This window comes from Mercenaria mercenaria, chromosome 11, assembly GCF_021730395.1.
Source record: "Mercenaria mercenaria strain notata chromosome 11, MADL_Memer_1, whole genome shotgun sequence".
In the NCBI taxonomy this organism is placed as follows: domain Eukaryota; kingdom Metazoa; phylum Mollusca; class Bivalvia; order Venerida; family Veneridae; genus Mercenaria; species Mercenaria mercenaria.
This window is the reverse complement of record NC_069371.1, coordinates 69,527-89,631: the sequence shown is the minus strand read 5'-3', so window position 1 is coordinate 89,631 and position 20,105 is coordinate 69,527. Positions and strand designations below refer to the sequence as shown.

Here is a 20,105-nt window from a genome sequence, read left to right as displayed (position 1 = left end):
CTATTTCATAAGTATAGCTTTGAAACATTGTCATCAGTAGGTGAAAAAACATTATTCTGATTTGTACTTTGCCGGTTGATGTATGGAAAATTGCTACATCTTCTTCAGATAATATTATGTTTTCCTTCAATCATGAGAGCTAACTTTGAATTTTTTGGTTTGGTTTTGTTTTCAATTAATAAGTAGGTTTAGAACCATCACTCTATCAAGCATTTTGTCAGAGTTATGTCTGTTTTTATATTAGAAAGTTGGTAATTCTTGAATAATTTATTCTATACAATTTAAAAAAGACCCCTAGGACTGCCATGTTTACTCACCAAAACCAATAACGGTCAGTGACCGTTATAATAGTTTTATTTATCTGTACAATATTAACATCTAATGACATCATTGAGGAACAAGTATATTTGCATTATAATAGTTTTATATATCTGTACAAAATTAACATCAAAATGACATCAGTGAGGGACAAGTAGATTCATGCGACTTTGCTTGTTAATAAAATTATAAATGATTGTTTTAGATGTCACTGTGACTGTTGATGATGATGGTCACTGTACCAGATGTGACGATGCAATGACAGAGGGTGTGGAAGCTTTTTACATCAATGAGAAACAAATACAAGTAAGTTGTTTTACACATTTGTGCCCCAATTGAGTGGTGGGGGCAAATAGATTTGGTCTTGTCCGTGCATACGTACTTCTGAAGTTTGTGACGCGCCTAGCTAAAAAAGTATTTGTAATAAATTAATGATATGATTTTGGGCACCTCCTATTTTTCATCTGGCTCTGCCCCCTTCTTTTAGAGTTATGGCTCTTGATATAGTCAAAAATGCACATTTTCACCTTGTGACACGCCTACCTTAAAAAGTATTTAATATAGATTCATGAAACCTTGAATGAGTCTTTATCATGATATGAACTTGCGTACCTCCTATTCTTCATTTGGGTCCGCCCCCTATTTCAAGAGTTATGGCCCCTGAAATAGTCGAAAGTGCACATTTTCACCTTGTGACACCTAGCTCAAAAAGTATGTAAATGAATATAACTTTTTAGCTCCACTATTTGGAGAATAGGGGGGCTATTCTACTTTCCCCAGCGTCAGTGTAGGCGTGACCTTTCTTGCTTAAAGTTTTTTGGCAACCTTTGATCTTCTGTCATATCCTTGTTACTATTGCTTATATCTTACTGTAACTTCACATAAACATTGTCCAGCATACACACAAAATATGTGCAGGGGCTGGGCCCATTATACCCAAGGTCAAGGACACCAAGGTGTTACACTTCGGTTATTTTTAGGGTTAAAAGTTTTTCTGCAACCTTTGTTTTTTTGTCATTTCTTTGTTACTATTGCTTCTATCTTACTGTAACTTCACATAAACATTGTCCAGTATACAAACAAAGTATATGCAGGGGCTGGGCCCATTATACTAAGGTCAAGGTCACCAAGATGTAATAATTGGAATTATTTCCATGTTATTTTTTTCGAAAGCTTTGTTTAGAGACATCTCTTTGGTACTTCAAAAGATAATGACTTGAAATTAAAAATATTTATTTATAATCATCATCTGCATGTGTGGTTACAATCCCCATAACTTATTTTTTTTTTGACAGAATTATACCCCTTTCATAATGTTTTTTGGCAATCTTCGCTTTCTGGATATAACTTTTGTAAGATAATAACATAAGACTTGAAACTAAAAATGTATCTTTATCATCCTCATCTGCATGTGTGGTAAGAATCACCATAACTCTGATTTGTATTTTTGACAAAGTTTGCCCCTTTCGTACTTAAATTTTTTGACAAACTTCATTTTCTGGACATAACTTTGGTACTATATAAGGTAATGACTTGAAACTCAAAATATATCTTTACCAACATTATCTGCATGTGTGGTAATAGTCTGAATAAATATAATTTGTGTTCTTGACAGAATTATGCCCCTTGGTTTATCTTCCTTTTAAGAGTAGTCTCTTATTGAGACATATATATTCATTTTACTGTCAAATCGCTGAATAGTGGAGCGCGCTGTCTTATGGACAGCTGTTGTTTAAACCTTGCATGGGTCTTATTATTATATAAACTTGCTAACCTCTTTTTAGCTCATCTGATTTTTTGAAAAAAAATGATGAGTTATTGTCATCACTTGAGCGGTTGTCGGCGTCGGCGTCGGCGTTGCCTGGTTAAGTTTTATGTTTAGGTCAGCTTTTCTCCTAAACTATCAAAGCTATTGCTTTGAAACTTGGAATACTTGTTCACCATCATAAGCTGACCCTGTATAGCAAGAAACATAACTCCATCTTGCTTTTTGCAAGATTTATGGCCCCTTTTGTACTTAGAAAATATCAGATTTCTTGGTTAAGTTTTATGTTTAGGTCAACTTTTCTCCTAAACTATCAAAGCTATTGCTTTGAAACTTGGAATACTTGTTCACCATCATAAGCTGACCCAGTACATCAAGAAACATAACTCCATCTTGCTTTTTGCAAGATTTATTGCCCCTTTTGGACTTAGAAAATCAGTTTTCTTGGTTAAGTTTTATGTTTAGGTCAGCTTTAATCATAAACTATCAAAGCTATTGCTTTAAAACTTGCAACACTTGTTCACCATCATAAGTTGACCCTGTACAGCAAGAAACATAACTCCGTCCTGCTTTTTGCAAGATTTATGGCCCCTTTTGGACTTAGAAAATATCAGATTTCTTGGTTAAGTTTTATGTTTAGGTCAACTTTTTCTCTTAAACTATCAAAGCTATTGCTTTGAAACTTGCAACACTTGTTCCCCATCATAAGCTGACCCTGTACAGCAAGCAACATAACTCCATCCTGCTTTTTGCAATAATTATTGCCCCTTTTGGACTTAGAAAATCATTTTCTTGGTTGAGTATTATGTTTAAGTCAACTTTTCTCATAAACTATCAAAGCTATTGCTTTAAAACTTGCAACAGTTTTTCACCATCATAAGTGGACACTGTACATCAAGAAACATAACTCTATCCTGCTTTTTGCAAGAATGATGGCCCTTTTTAGACTTAGAAAATCATGGGTAGGACAATATTTCTATTACACTAAAAAAAATCAGATGAGCGTCAGCACCCGCAAGGCGGTGCTCTTGTTTTCATATGGGTCTGCCCCCTATTTCGAGAATTATGGCCCCTGAAATTGTCAAAAACACACAATTTCACCTTGTGACGCACCTAGCTAAAAATATATGATATAAATGGATGAAATTTTGCATAAGTCATCAGAATATAAACTGGCGCACCTCTTACTATTTGGCTGGCTCCAACCCCTATTTTTAAAGTTATGGCCCCTGAAAAAGTCAAAAATGCACATTTTCACCTACTTATTTGCCAAGCTCCAAAAGTATTTGAAACTATGCTTGAGTCTTTTGCATGATGTGACCTTGCACACTTGCATTCTTCTTGAGAATCTTAGCACTTATTACAGAGTTTTGGCCCTTGAAATAGCCAAAATTTTGGATTTTTTTAAGTTAATTGACACGTAGTGACAATGTGAGCTTTTGTGATCGCCCTTCGTCCTCCGTCCGTCCGTCCATCGTTTGTTGTACATTCACAATTTCTTGTGAACACAATAGAGACCACAGTTTGCAATCAGCTTTTATCAAACTTGCACACATGTATTGGCATAATATCTCAGTTCCTTTCGAAAACTGGCCAGATCCCATTATGGGTTCCAGAGTTATGGCCTCTTAAAGGGCCAAAATTTACTATTTTAGGCTTGTGAACACGATAGAGACCACATTTTGCAATCAACTGTAATCAAACTTGCAGACAACTTGTATAGGCATAATAGCTCGGTTCGGTTCGAAAAATGGCCAGACTTCATCATGGGTTCCAAAGTTATGGCCGCTTAAATGGCCAAAATTTTCTATTTTTAGCTCACCTGTCACAAAGTGACAAGGTGAGCTTTTGTGATCATGCGGCGTCCGTCCGTCCGTCCGTCCGTCCGTAAACTTTTTGCTTGTGACCACTCTAGAGGTCACATTTTACATGGGATCTTTATGAAAGTTGGTCAGAATGTTCATCTTGATGATATCTAGGTCAAGTTCGAAACTGGGTCATGTGCCATCAAAAACTAGGTCAGTAGGTCTAAAAATAGAAAAACCTTGTGACCTCTCTAGAGGCCATATATTTCACAAGATCTTCATGAAAATTGGTCGGAATGTTCACCTTGATGATATCTAGTTCAAGTTCGAAACTGGGTCACGTGCCATCAAAAACTAGGTCAGTAGGTCTAAAAATAGAAAAACCTTGTGACCTCTCTAGAGGCCATATATTTCATAAGATCTTCATGAAAGTTGGTCAGAACGTTCACCTTGATGATATCTAGTTCAAGTTCAAAACTGGGTCACGTGTCTTCAAAAACTAGGTCAGTAGGTCAAATAATAGAAAAACCTTGTGACCTCTCTAGAGGCCATATTTTCCATGGGATCTGTATGAAAGTTGGTCTGAATGTTCATCTTGATGATATCTAGATAAAGTTCGAAACTGGGTCACGTATGGTCAGAAACTAGGTCAGTAGGTCTAAAAATAGAAAAACCTTGTGACCTCTCTAGAGGCCATATATTTCATGAGATCTTCATGAAAATTGGTCAGAATGTTCACCTTGATGATATCTAGGTCAAGTTCGAAAGTGGATCACGTGCCTTCAAAAACTAGGTCAGTAGGTCAAATAATAGAAAAACCTTGTGACCTCTCTAGAGGCCATATTTCGCATGGGATCTGTATGAAAGTTGGTCTGAGTGTTCATCTTGATGATATCTAGGTCAAATTTGAAAGTGGGTCATGTGCCTTCAAAAAGTAGGTCAGTAGGTCAAATAATGAAAAAACGTTGTGACCTCTCTAGAGGCCATATTTTTCATGGGATCTGTATGAAAGTTGGTCTGAATGTTTTTCTTGATGATATATAGGTCAAGTTTGAAACTGGGTCACGTGCCTTAAAAAACTAGGTCAGTAGGTCAAATAATAAAAAAACCTTGTGACCTCTCTAGAGACCATATTTTTCAATGGATCTTCATGAAAATTGGTCAGAATTTTTATCTTGATAATATCTAGGTCAAGTTCAAAACTGGGTCACATGAGCTGAAAAACTAGGTCACTATGTCAAATAATAGAAAAAACGACGTCATACTCAAAACTGGGTCATGTGGGAAGAGGTGAGCGATTCAGGACCATCATGGTCCTCTTGTTTGCCTTGTGAACACGAGACCACATTTTGTAAATCAACTTTAATCAAACTTATACACAACTTGTATTTGCATAATATCTCGATTCCTTTTGAAAACTGGCCAGATCCCATTATATGTTCCAGAATTATGGCCCCTTTAAAGGCCAAAATTTGCTATTTTTGGCTTGTGAGCATGATAGAGACAACATTTTGCAATCGACCTTAATCAAACTTGCACACAACTTGTTTTGGCATAATATCTCGGTTCCATTCGAAAACTGGCCAGATCTTGTCATGGGTTCCAGAGTTATGGTGCCTTTAAGGTACAAAATTTGCTATTTTAGCTTTTGCAGCCGTGTAGAGACTTTTTTATGGTTTGATTTGATACAGACTTGCAGAATATCTTCAAGAACAATAAATCTTTGATTGCATGATTAATCTATCAGATCCAATCATAAATTCCGGAGTTATGGCCCCAAATTTACCCCTGAAAGAGCCAAAATTTGGTGATTTTTACCTTGTGAACATGAAAGAAGTGAGCTTTTATAATAGGCTGATTCAATACCTTGATATTTGGGGTATGATATCAGAGTTGTTCTGTCTACCATAATTATGTCTCCCACCACACAATGGTGTGGGAGACATATTGATTTACTCCTATCTGTGTGTCTGTCTGAAAGCTTGGCCGCACTTCTTAGTCAAACATTTTCATCCTATCTTCACAAAATTGAACAAAATATGTTTGCCATTAAGTCCTTGGCCAAGTTCGATAACAGCCAAATCGGCCCAGGCACTTCGGAATCATGGCCCTTGAAACTTGTATTTGATAATCAAAGCACTGAAAGTCTGATAAGGCAGTTGGGGCTCTTGCTGCATGGTTAACTCATGTACTACTATACAGATGATTATGCAGTTCTGGGATACATGCGCTTTTCTCAAAAGCAGCTCTAGTTGCTGAAATTATTGTCCTAGGTTCAAAAATATGTTTGACATGTATATGATATAGTACGACCTAGAAGAAAAATTACTCTGTACTAGAACTGTTACATTATGCAAACACACTTGAAACCTTGTACTCAGGTGAGCGCTTTAGAGTCTGTTAGAGTCGGGTATCGCCACTGAAAATGTATCGTGATATTTTTGTTGTATTGCGATATAGTATCACGATACTTACACATAACAGAATGAATACAGTTTTGAACTGAGTATTCAAATTGAATCGGTCATTCATGACCACAATTCTTTTTATCCACCCGAAGGGAGGCATATAGTTTTTGAACCGTCTGTCGGTCTGTCCGCAATTTTCGTATCCGCCATATCTTTGTCATCCATGGATGGATTTTCAAATAACTTGGCATGAATGTGTACCACAGTAAGACGACGTGTCGCGCACAAGACCCAGTTCAGTAGCTCAAAGGTCAAGGTCACACTTAGACGTTAAAGATCATTTTTTATGATAGTGCATTCGTGTCCGGTCCATATCTTTGTCATCCATGGATGGATTTTCAAATAACTTGGCATGAATGTGTACCACAGTAAGACGACGTGTCGCGCGCAAGACCCAGGTCCGTAGCTCAAAGGTCAAGGTTACACTTAGACGTTAAAGGTCATATTTCATGATAGTGCATTGATGGGCGTGTCCGGTCCATATCTTTGTCATTCATGCATGGATTTTAAAATTATTGGGCATGAATGTGTACCACAGTAAGACGACGTGTCGCGCGCAAGACCCAGGTCCGTAGGTCAAAGGTCCTAAACTCTAACATCGGCCATAACTATTCATTCTTAGTGCCATCGGGGACATGTGTCATCCTATGGAGACAGCTCTTGTTTTATATGTTTGTTTAATTTTCTGTCATACTTCTCTGACAGTGACTAGACTTTAACTGAATAAACTTTAAATATCAATATAATAGTAAACTCATTCTGTTGTCATAACCAAGGAATGTGTCGCTTTTGTACTATATAATTGAAAATAGTGCTTAAAAGCCATAGTGCACCGGACCACTACAAACTCCCCACAGAGATTACTTTTCCTTACGGTACTAGAACGCATGTAAAGGTAACCAATTTTAGGAGCTACTGCCAAAATTCAAGAATACGAATATTTTGTCAAAGGTTTACAACATTTTTTTATTCATTTTTTTTTGTGATGATTTAAATTTCAACTTCCAAGTACAATAGTTTGAGTCAATATAAGCTTTTGCATACGTACATGGTCGTTTTCACCGTTATAAACATTTAGTGGTATGATACCATTTTTCCAATAATGTAAGCAGTATGTAACTAAAATAGAATTTGGACTGAATTTGTGGTTCTTGGAAAATGTGATCGATTATCATCCTGTATTGATACCCGAGCATTGTATCGCAATACTGTGTCGTTAAAAAAAGTATCCCGATGAATCAATGATATCGCCCAATTCAAGGCTATTGTTTTTACAGATTTTAACCTTGCACTGAGGCAATTATAGGTCATACTTATCGTGACTTTCCAGATTTGATAATAGTGCCCCTCTGTGCATTATTCTGTCACAAGCAGCGGGCACTAGAGTAGAACCACCAACCTTCAGTAAACCAACTGGATGGCAACTTGCAATGAATTCATGTCTGCAAAATGAGGCTTAAACCCACATTGGTGTGGGGCAAGTGATTTAAAATCTTCTTACCCTTTTGGCCACAGAGCCTCCAAGGCCCCCTGCTCAAGTAGATGAGGCAGTATTTGGAGACATGTATTATTCTAACACAGTTTGTAATTTTAATTTTATCTCTTTCAGGAAAATTGCTACATACTGTATTATACAGAACTGCAGGCAAGTTATCTTAAAAGCTTTAAAGTTCTGATACTAATAAATTATTTCAATTTAAAGCTTAAATATTTTAATTGGCATTGTGGTTTAATTTCTGGGTGCAAGTTCATATTGCATAGACACTTGCTTGTACTTTATAGATTACAGACAGTGGAGTATTATGTCCCCCACACAGGGGGAGACATATTGTTCATCCGTCCGTCTTTCAGTCTGTCAAGCTTAATTTCAAATCAATAACTGGAGAACCATTTGACCTGTAACCTTCAAACTTCATAGGGTGGCAGGGCTTTTGGAGAAGACGACCCCTATTGTTTTTGGGGTCACTCCATCAAAGATCAAGGTCACAGGGATCTGAACAGGGAAAACCATTTCTGATCAATAACTTGATAACCACTTGACCCAGAATGTTGAAACTTATTGGGATGATTGGACATGCCAAGTAGATGGTCCCTATTGCAGCCAACCATCACTGTCTCTTTGCCTTTAGCTCCAGGCCTGCAATGACTTCTTGCCTATAATATGCATTGGGGGAGTCATGCGCTTTTCTACAAAAGCATCTTCTAGTTATTGTTTTGGTATTGTCACTCAGAATGTTTGTCAAGTCATCCATGTATATGTCAACTGGAAATGATTATATTTTAAAGTATTTAAGCTAGAATCACAAATCATCTCGGAATTATTCATGTGTACATGGCCTTTGCTCTTGGCATGTATTATCCCCCTTGACTGAGTAAAAGCAGTTTTTAGCTCGACTATTCGAAGAATAGGGGAGCTATCCTACTCACCCCGGCGTCGGCGTGAGCGTTAGCGTGAGCGTCACACAAATGTTAAAGTTTGCATACCACCCCAAATATTTTCAAAGTCCATTGAGATATTGATTTCATATTTTGCATGCTTGTTTACCATCATGACCCCAATCTGTAAAAAGGTGGAGGCAACTCTATCAAGCATTTTGACTGAACTATGGCCCCTTTTTGACTTAGAATAAATGTTAAAGTTTGCGTACCACCCCAAATATTTTCAAAGTCCATTGAGATATTGCTTTCATATTTTGCATACTTGTTTACCATCATGACCTCAGTCTGTGAAAAGGAGGAGGCAACTCTATCAAGCATTTTGACTGAATTATGGCCCCTTTTCGACTTAGAATAAATGTTAAAGTTTGCGTACCACTCCAAATATTTTCAAAGTCCATTGAGATATTGCTTTCATATTATGCATACTTGTTTACCATCATGACCCCAGTCTGTAAAAAAGGAGGAGGCAACTCTATCAAGCATTTTGACTGAATTATGGCCCCTTTTCAAATTAGAATAAATGTTAAAGTTTGCATACCACTCCAAATATTTTCAGAGTCCATTGAGGTATTGCTTTCATATTTTGCCTACTTGTTTAACATCATGACCCCAGTCTGTAAAAAGGAGGAGGCAACTCTATCAAGCATTTTGACTGAATTATGGCCCCTTTTCGACTTAGAATATGCTTATTGTAATGTTAAAGTTTTACTCATTGCTTATATTATACTATCAAGCGCTGAGAATAGTTGAGCGCGCTGTCCACTGACAGCTCTTGTTTTTCCTGAACTAAGTCAGAGATTTGAAAATGCATTTAATTCAATTATACACAGTGTAGGGTTTGTCAGGCTATTGAATCAGTTTCTTATACAGAAGTCAGTGTTAACCTTAGCTTTTAACCTTTAGCCTGCTGCCTGCTGGTGACAAGTGATTTTGCCTGTGTTCGGACGTGCAGGCTGATCATGCTCTGCAATATTAACTATTCATTCAGTGAATTTTCAGTTAACAACTTTTAGAACAATAAATAGCACTGCACAAGTTGAATAATTGAAAAGTACATTTTAAAAATACAGCAGGATAAAGGTTAAAAAATTCATTCACACATTTTAATACTAAGTGTATATATATATATATGTTCTCTATTTAAGGTTGCAAATCCATTCACACAGCACAGCCAGAAAGAAGGTATGTTTGCCCACATGCACAAAAAGTTCTCTTGTTAAGATTTTTAGATAGTTGTCAATTTGGTAAACATCTGTTCATTTTCTCTAATAAGCATATTCTCCTCCTAAACCACCAAGCTTATTTTAACCAAAATACAAGAAACTGTTGCTTTGGCAGGCCAATGTTAGATTTTGTAAGTAAATGGTCATCCATACAGAATTTCTACTGAATGAAAAGAAAAACGAAATCACTTGCCTAATGTGAAATAATTCATAGATGTTATTTGAGTGATAACCTAAGCAAGTTCTTTTATTTTTGTAAGGAATTCATGGCTACTGGTAAATACACTTTTTTAATTTATTTTATTACTCTATACGGTTACCATATATGTATATAAGTGTGATAAAACCCTATTATTTGCTTTCCTTTGTTCAACATATGATGTTAAGAAAGGAAAGAAATGAATTTCATGTAATCATTTCACATACTGTATAATCATTTGATTTCGTGGGCATGCTATTCCGTGGTCTTGGTCAAAACAGCAATTTCGTTGGAATATGATTTCTTGGATTTCCAATTTTGAACATAAGATAAATGGGAATTTTACTTATTCGTTGTTGTTAAATTTTGTGTGATGTCCTCGAAAATTAGTTCCCCATGAATATTAATAATTTCACAATACCGTTAATAGGGGAAAAAATTTCATATTTACTAGTAAAGGGAGAAGAGAAGAACATCATCAGAAGTCTTCTAAGAAGCCCCAGACAGTGCTGTGTTGCTATCCATCACAGGATACAAGTTACATCTGAGGATTTAAGACGACTTGATGTTGGCGGCTGGTTGAATGACCAGGTATTTAACAAAAATATAAATTTCACATTTTACATTTATGCTTTTTGCCAATATTTCATTTGCAGTTTTAAATATACTTAGACGTATAGCTGACCTGAACACAAATTTCTCAAGGCAAACTAAGGTGACCACTTTGTGTCTGTCGTTTGTTGCATTTGTTTCGTGTCGTCAAAAGTATGACTGTTAACACACCAGAGGTAACCATTCTAGCCAAATCTTAATAAAACTTGGTCAGATTATTACCTGCAATAAAATGTTTAACAAGTTCATTACTGGACAAGAATAAGATCACTAGGTCAGTTAATAGAACAACCTTGTTAACGTGCTAGAGGCCACATTTTCTTCTTTGTCTTTTTATGCCCCCCATGAGTGGTGATATAGATTTGGTCTTGTCCATCCGTCCGAAGTTCGTGACGCGCCTAGCTAAAAATATATGTGATATAAATTGATGAAACCTTGCGTGAGTCTTTATCATGATATGAACTTGCACACCTCGTATTTTTCGTCTGGCTCCGCCCCCAATTTTTAGAGTTATGGCCCCTGAAATAGTCAAAAATGTACATTTTCACATTGAGATACGCCTAGCTCAAAAAGTATTTGATATAGATTCATGAAACCTTGCATGAGTCTTAATCATGATATGAACTTGCGCACCTCCTATTTTTATGACCCCACTTTGGGGTTTGGGGGGGGGGGACATATAGATTTGCCCTTGTCCGTCCGTCCTTCCGAGAATGTTGTGTCGCGCCTAGCTCCAAAAATATTTGACGTAGAGTCACAAAACTTTACAGGAATGTTTGTCAGCATGTGTAGTTATGCACCTGGTGTTTCGCGTCCTGAATTATTCAGACATGTAGAGTTATGGCCCCTGACTTTGTAAAAATTGGTCATTTTAGTGTTTTGTCGCGCCTAGCTCCAAAAGTATTTCACGTAGAGTCACAAAACATTACAGGAATGTTGGTCAGCATGTGAAGTTATGCACCTGAGGTTTCACGTCTGGATTCATTCAGTCGTGTAGGAGTTATGGCCCCTGACTTAGTAAAAAATTGGTCATTTTAATGTTGTGTCGCGCGTAGCTCCAAAAGTATTTGACCTAGAGTCACCAAAGTTTACAGGAATGTTGGTCAGAATGTGCAGTTGTGCACCTGGGGTTTTGTGTCCGGATTCATTCAGTATTGTAGGAGTTATGGCCCCTGACCTAGGAAAAAATTGTCATTTTAATGTTTTGTTGCGCCTATTGTTTTCCCAAAGTTGATCTGTGTCCTTTGTCATGTAGTGGGGGCATCTGTGTCCAATGGACACATTTCTAATTCATTTTGGTTTGCCCCCTATTTTTAGAGTTATAGCCCCGGAAATAGGCAAAAATGCCCATTTTCACCTTGTGACGCGCCTAGCTCAAAAAGTACTTCATATAAATTGATAAAACCTTGTACGAGTCTTTATTATGATATGAACTTGTGCACCTCGTATTTTTTGTATGGCTCCGCACTCTCTTTTCAGAGTTATGGCCCCTGAAATAGTCAAAATGCACATTTTCACCTTGTGACGTGCTTAGCTCAAAAAGTATTTCATGTGAATTGATTAAACCTTGTATGACTCCTTGTCATGATATGAACCTGCGCATCTCCTATTTTTTGTCTTGCTTTAACCCCTATTTTCAGAGTTATGGCTCCTAAAATAGTAAAAAATGCACATTTTCACCTTTTGACGCACCTAGCTCAAAAAGTATTTAATGTAAATGGTTGAAAACTTGCATAAGTCTTTATCATGATATAAACTTGCACACCTTTTATTTTTTTGCCGGCTCCACCCCCTATTTTTAAAGTTACAGCCCTGAAATAGTAAAAAAAATGCACATTTTCACCTAATTATGTGCCTAGCTCATTAAGTATGTAATGTAAATTCATGAAACTTTGCTTGAGTCTTTATTATGATGTGACCTTTCACACTTGGCATTCTTCCTGAGAATCTTTGAACTTATTACAGAGTTATGGCCCTTGAAATAGCCAAAATAGTGGATTTTTTGTTTGTGATGCTCATAGCTCAAAAGTATATGACCTAGAATAATGATTCCTTTTCATAAAATGTTTGTTTAGGCTAAACCCCATTAACACTGCAAACATTTGAATTATTGCCCCTTATTTGTGACAAATGTACCAATGGTGGGCACACCCTATGTCCTACAGACACATTCTAGTTAAAACCTTGTCATAATATTTGTTTATATGAATTCTAAGATAATGTCAAAATTGTATTACATGAGGTCAAAAGCTAGGTAACTAGGTCAAAACATGGAAGAACATTGTTAAGACTGTAGAGGCCACATTTTCTGCTATATTTTCTTATAATGTCAGAATTTATTTTTTATAAAGTTGAAATCTGGGTAACATGACATCTTAAAACTGACTTTCAGTGACCATGAATGTGACCTACTGACCTACTTTCTTGTTTTTGAAGCTTTAGCAAAGGAATTTGTTCAGGCAAGCAACTTAACTCATGTGAGCGATATAGGGCCATCATGGCCCTCTTGTTCATGCATGGAGAGATTTTGATGTAACTTTGCACAATTGTTCACCATCATGAGACGGAGTGTCATGTGCAAGAACCTGGAATTACTTCCCTTTGTTGTTACTATAAATAGCTTATATTATAACATTTTTATTACTGGTCGTAAGGAAAAATCAAGACCACTTCATTGTAGTACAATATGCATGTTACATCCAATTTTGAGGTGTATTTTGACCTATCTCTACTGGTAAGGATTTTTGTGTGGACTTAGATTTTTTTTAAAGATTTACTTCCCTTTGTTGTTACTATAAATACCTTATATTGTAACTTTTTGCAATATTTTTTTATTTGGCATAATTGTTTGCCTCATTGAGACAGGGTGTCATGTGCAACACCTAGTCCTGGCGGGCTTGACATGTTGCCCGCAGGCATCTAGTGTTTATTTTATCTTGATAACAATTTGTCAGAATATTTGCTTGCATTAATTCTAGGTCAGAGTCTGAAGTGTGGTACCTTATGTCAGAAGTTTAAATCATTTAATAGCTTGGTAAATGATCTGCCTGATTTACACAAACGGTTTTCAAAATATTTGTCTGTATAAAATCTAGACCAAATAATATTCTTTGTCATCTTGTAAGAAGTACATCAAGTGAATATACAAGGCCTTAAGGATCCTCTTCTTTTTCTGTACAGTAAAAGTTGTGTTTATCACTAAATCAGAGTAGACTATTCTTAATGAAGATTCTACATGTATCTTTTCACTTAATACCCTTGGATAAAACTTGTCAATACTGTAAATGCACATATTTTCACGAGGTCAAAATTTCACGAATTTGAAATTTTGAATATATTCACGAGAATTAATGCTTGCGAAATTGTAAAAATGGTATCTGATTGAGTTAAAATTATACAAATGGTTAATATTTAGGCGAGGATTAATTTTCGCAAGATATAATGCCTCGCGAATATAGCGAAAATTAAATCCTCACGAAAATTTCTGCTTTTACAGTAAGGTGTATTAAGGGCTTTATACACTGTTTTTGGTGCAGTTGTTGGTCTGTTACTTATTGATTCTCCTTTTACATTAAAACAAGAGTTAAGTTGTTAGGTTGCACAGTTGTCTGTCATCTACTCCACCCTGGCGTAGGAACCACCTCGGTAGCCTAGTGGTAGAGCATCCGCTTCGAGTGTAGGAGGTCGTGGGTTCAGTCCCTGGTCATACCAAAGACGTAAAAAATGGTACTAGTAGCTTCCTCTCTTGGGGCTCAGCACTAAGAGGATAGTACTAGGACTGGTCAGCCCTGTGTCAGTATAATGTGACTGGGTGGTGTATTATGTCATGTGTCTACAGCGTGATATTCCAGTGAGGCAGCACTATAAAGTTGGGCATTGTGCTCACTGCCACAAGTAGACACAGTCATTCATATGGCTAAAAAATTGTTGAGAAAGACGTTAAGCCCGAACACACACACACACACACACCCCCTGGCTACACCTTGGTTGAAGTTTTGCATGCAAGTACATATGGCTATCATTTAAAAGCATATAGCTTTGACACTTATTTTTTCTTTTTCTAGGTCAATAACCATCCACACTGGGTCAATTCCCATATCTCTGACATGTACTTTGAGCAAATTATGCCCCCTTTTGGACTTAAACAATCATGGTTAAAGTTTGTGTGCAAGTACATACAGCTATTACTAAAAGGCATGTAGATTGAAACTTAATATATTTTTTTTTCTAGATCAATAACCAATCTCACAGAGTCAAGTCCCACAACACTGACGTGTATTTTGGGAAATTATTCCCCCTTTTGGGCTTAGAAAATCCTGGTTAAAGTTTTAAGTGCAAGTTATTATCTACAAAACTAATGCAGATGTTGAATTGAAACTTCACATGTGTCTTCAGGGTTATTTAAATAGTTGATAGCATCAAGTCCCATAACTCTGACCTGCATTTTGGTAAAATGATACTCCCTTTTGGGCTTAGAAAATCCTGGTTGAAGTTTTGCGTGTAAGTACACACAGTTATTAGTCCCCTACTAGTTGAAAACCAGTTCCTTGGAATATAGGAATGGGATTTTCCATCCGTCTGTTATTCCATCCTTCCGTCTGTCAGCAATTTTGTGTTCGGTTCATAACTCTGTCATCCATGAAGGAAGTTACTTTCTCCAAAACTAATGCAGATACTGCCCGAAATTCTATAGATATTTTAAAATTTAGTGTGATATTTTCTTGCTTCTGAGACAATAATTAAAATAGTCGAGCATTGGCTGTCTTACGGACAGCTCTTGTTTTATTGCTATACTTACCTGAAATTTTACATTTCTTGCAGATGTTGAATTTTCTTTCAGATTGTTAACTTATATTTCAAGTTAATAGAAAAGATGTGCCCTTACCTGTCAGTTCTTGATGTGTTCTTTTACACTACTATAAAAAACATAGAAGAAGCAGACAAGTTCCTAAGAGAAGACACATTTAGACGGGACAAAATTCTAATTCCAGTCCAGAGTGATTATCATTGGTGTCTTGTTGTAAGTGCTTGATTTTATTCATGGAATCCTTTGTTTTATCTTTTCCTGCCGGAAGCTGGATTGACATAGTCTATACCATTAAGTTAAATTACTTACATTGGACCAAAACATTAATAGCAACACCAAAAATGTTTTAGGAACTATGATATTCTCACATCCTGCATGTCTTGGATTATTTTCAACGAATTTCTCCAGAACCAATACGGTTACCATTTTAACAAGACTGTCTTTGAAAGAGTGGAGAGTATTATGTGAACTCCCATGGCAGGTGGTCGTTGACCAAAAGCATATCCGCTCTCTTAAGTCTAACAGTTTTCATATCATATTCACCAAATTTGTGCACAATGTTTTGGGCAAAATATATCAGCTGACTTCTATAACCAACCAAATCGCCCCAGGCATTTTTGGATTATGGCCCTTGAATTTAGCCTTGTCCACACACTGAGTCAAACATTTTTCATCTGATCTTGACCAAAGTTGATGATGATATGTGTTGGCTTAATATCTCAGCTAAGGTCGATAACAAGCCCAAATCGCCCAAGGCACTCCATGATATAATGGCCCTTTTGAATTTCTCGAAATACTACTAATTTAGCCTTCTTTGCTCTCTAAGTCTAACTGTTTCATCTGATCTTCACTAAAATTGCTGACAATGTTATAATGGCATAATATCTTGGCTTAGTTTGACAACCACCTAAATCTACCCTGGCACTCTTGCATTATGGCCCTTCAATTAATCGAAATACGCTATATTAGTCATGTCCATTCAAACAGTTATGATCAGATTGTCAATTTATCCGCCATGGAACACCACAAACAACTTTATTCCTTATTACTCTGTTTTAGGTTAACAAGGCATACAACATAAACATTATTACCTTTCTGATATGTAACTGAATATTTAAACGGATGTATTTTATGACAATCTTGCACACTTGTAAAGTTTTAGATACTTTACCTACCTTGCGTCATAATACTTTACTTTCAGAAAAAGTATTTTGATTTCTGCTCTAGTTTTAGTGCAATCTGCTCTTTGAAATAAGGTCAAGCTTATTATTTTTATGCCCCTGAAGGTGGGCATATTAAAATTGCACTGTCTGTCTGTGTGTCCGTGCATATGTGTCCGGTAAATTCTTGTCTGGGCTGTAAGTCTTCCATCCACTAAAGAATTTTGAAATAACTTGGCATAAATGTTCACCATAATGAGACAATGTGTCATTTGCAAGACCCAGACCCCTACCTCCAAGGTCAAGGTCACACTTGGAAGTCATAGATTAACATAGTCTGTTTCATGTCCGGTCAATAACTCTGCCCTCCATGAAGGGAATTTGAAACATCTTGGCATAAATGTTAACCATAATGAGACGATGTGTCATGCTCAAGACCCAGATCACTAGCTCCAAGGTCAAGGTCACACAAAGTCAAAGGTTAATAGGGTATGTTTCATGGGCGGTTTATAACTCTGCCATTCATGCAGGGATTTTGAAATTACTTGGGATACATATCCTCACAGTGAGATAATGTGTCACGAGCAAGACCCAGACCCCTAGCTTCAAAGTCAAGATCATACGTAGAGGTCAAAGGTTAACATGGTCTGTTTCTTGTCCGGTCCATAACTCTGCCATTGATGAAGGGATTTTGGAATAACTTAGCGTAAAGGTTCCCTATAATGAGATTAGGTGTCATGTGAAAGACCAAGACCCCTATCTCCAAGGTCAAGGTCACACTTAGAAGTCAAAGGTGTTTTTTGTCTGGTCCATAACTCTGCCATTTATAAACTGACTTGAATATAATTTGACACAAATGTTAACGATTTTGAGTAGATGTGTCACGTTTATGACCGAGGACTCTTCAGTCAGGATCACAAAATGATATGTGATTTTTTTGCGCATACAAAAGTGGCATTCTCTAGCCTTTTCTTTCTTGGGGGCATTTGTCACCAATAGTGACAGCTCTTGTTTCGATTTATTATCAGTAACATCATCATTTATCATTTTCTTGTGAATATTTTTTTACTACTTCAGGTCATTGATGTTGATGACAAATGTGTGAAATTATTTGACTCCAGCACATCGCCAAACCGCTGCTTACAACATATCAGGTAATCATGCTATTTAGCTTATATAATTTTTATGAAAAATCTAGAAGGAATTTTTGTTATTTTATCTTCAGCAGTGGATGATTTTTAGCTCACCTGAGCCAAAGGCTCATGGTGAGTTTTTGTGACCGCTCAATGTCTGTCGTCACTCGTGCGTCGTCCGTCCATCAACATTTAAAAAAAATCTTCTTGAAGACCACTGGGCAGAATTACACCAAACTTCACAGGAATGATCCTTGGGTGGCACTTTTCAAAATTGATCAAATAATTGAATTCCATGCAGAACTCTGGTTGCCATGGCAACCGAAAGGAAAAACTTTTAAAGTCTTCTTGTCCAAAACCGCAAGGCATAGAGCCTTGATATTTGGCATGTGACATCATCAAATGGTCCTCTATGAAGATTGTCCAAATTGTGTCCCTTTGGTGAAAAGAGGCCCTGCCGGCCCTGCCCAGGGGGTCACAAATTTTACATTGACTTATATAGGGAAAAACTTTAAAAAATCTTCTTGTCTAAAACCACAAGACCTAGGCCTTTGATAATTGGTATGTAGCATTGCCTTTTGGTCCTCTATCAAAATTGTTCAAATTATTACCCTGGGGTGAAAAGAGGCCCTGCCCTGGGGGTCTCAAGTTTTACATATATTATATAGAAAAAACTTTAAAAATGTACTTGCCGGATACTGCAAGGCCTAGGCTTTTGATATTTGGTATGTTGCCTTGTCTTGTGTTCCTATACCAAAATTGTTCGAATTATGCCCCTTGGATGAAAAGAGGCCCTGCTTTTGGGGTCCCAGATTTAACATAGACATATTGGGAAAAAAATCTTCTTGTCTGAAAGTTAAAGGCCTAGGCCTTTGATATTTGTTGTGTAGCATTGCCTAGTGGATTTCTAACAAGATTACCCAAATTATGTCCCTGGGGTGAAAAGAGGCCCTGCCCTGGGGGTCACTTGTTATATGAGTTATATAGGAATAGATACCTAAAGAATTATCAGATCATATTTCCTAGACTGCTTAATTATAATTACCTGATGACCCCATGTGATTAGGGGGTCATTTGACAGTGACCTTGTTCTGCTGACCTACTTCCTTGTTTTTTTAAGATACAGCCTTGAAATTTGGATGACATGTACAGTTTTGCACACCGATCTTAACACTGACTTTCAATGACCATGAATGTGATCTACTGACCTACTTTCTAATATTTTAGCATCAGTTTGCCATTTTAAACATGTTGCTCATATTACTCAGGTGAGTGATTCAGTCCACATATTTATACAATCTTACATGCATCAAATTGAAATAAACTGTGCCAGTGAATGCGGGGCCTGGGTGCATTTATCACCCTCATTAAATACCAAAAGCTTCGTACTATGTGCATTTTCTTGACTACATTAGATTGGTCAGTAGGTCAAGAAATTTTTTGTTCTGTCAGAGATAATGAATGATCCCTTTATTAATTAGGGCAAACGGCTAAGAGGTCAGTGTCACAGTTAACTAATGACTGAAAATAGTTGCAGTATTAAATAGGATAATTGTGGTGAATTGGAAGTAGATAGGTCATACTTCTGTGTCAGATATTTGAAATCTGATAGTTGGAGAATAATTGATAATCAACCATCAGATCTGCAGCTTTTAGGATTATTAGGTAATTTTTACATAAGACTTTTAATTACACAGTTTTTTGCCTCCAATAGGTCATAATTATGCGCATATATGTTTTACAAAAAAGAATTGTTGTCATTTTCATTGTAGGACATTCCTTGAAACAAGCAGAAAGTGCCCATCAGAATGGAGAATAGAAAAAGTAAAGGTAACAGTAATATGCTTAAGTATATGACTCATATATTTGTAACACCATGCTTTTTACCTTGAAAACCGCTTCTGATAAGTAACTTCACAACCACTTGACCCAGAATGATGAAACTTCATGAGGTGGTATGACCCAGAATGATGAAACTTCATGAGGTGGTTAGATATGCATAGTGAAAGACCCATGTTGATTTTGGGATCACTTGATCAAAAGCCAAGGTCACATAGGGCAGAAAATGGAAAACAATTTCTGATACATAAAATTAGAAACAATCAAACAGTAATGTTGAAACTCAATAGTAATTTTAGCAAGACTATGCCAAGTATGGATAGCTATCCTACTCGAG

At 36.7% G+C, this 20,105-nt stretch overlaps 2 protein-coding genes across 2 annotated transcripts in view; both read left to right on the top strand.

The window, feature by feature from the left end:
* LOC128546961 (uncharacterized) overlaps window positions 1–9,953 on the top strand; it is a 43,429-nt gene extending 33,476 nt beyond the window's left edge. Inside the window, exons 8-10 of the mRNA XM_053518391.1 lie at window positions 524–624; window positions 7,966–8,001; window positions 9,941–9,953. Of these exons, the coding sequence (XP_053374366.1) occupies window positions 524–535 (12 nt within the window). The 3' untranslated portion in view covers window positions 536–624; window positions 7,966–8,001; window positions 9,941–9,953. The remainder of the gene's footprint in view (window positions 1–523; window positions 625–7,965; window positions 8,002–9,940) is intronic.
* Window positions 577–19,786, top strand: LOC123556699 (sentrin-specific protease 2-like). Its single transcript, XM_053518349.1, has 6 exons — window positions 577–624; window positions 9,941–9,977; window positions 10,672–10,808; window positions 15,670–15,849; window positions 17,874–17,950; window positions 19,702–19,786. The coding sequence occupies exons 1-6, from the start codon at window positions 577–579 to the stop codon at window positions 19,784–19,786; spliced, it is 564 nt and encodes a 187-aa protein (XP_053374324.1).
* Window positions 19,787–20,105: the final 319 nt, after the last annotated feature.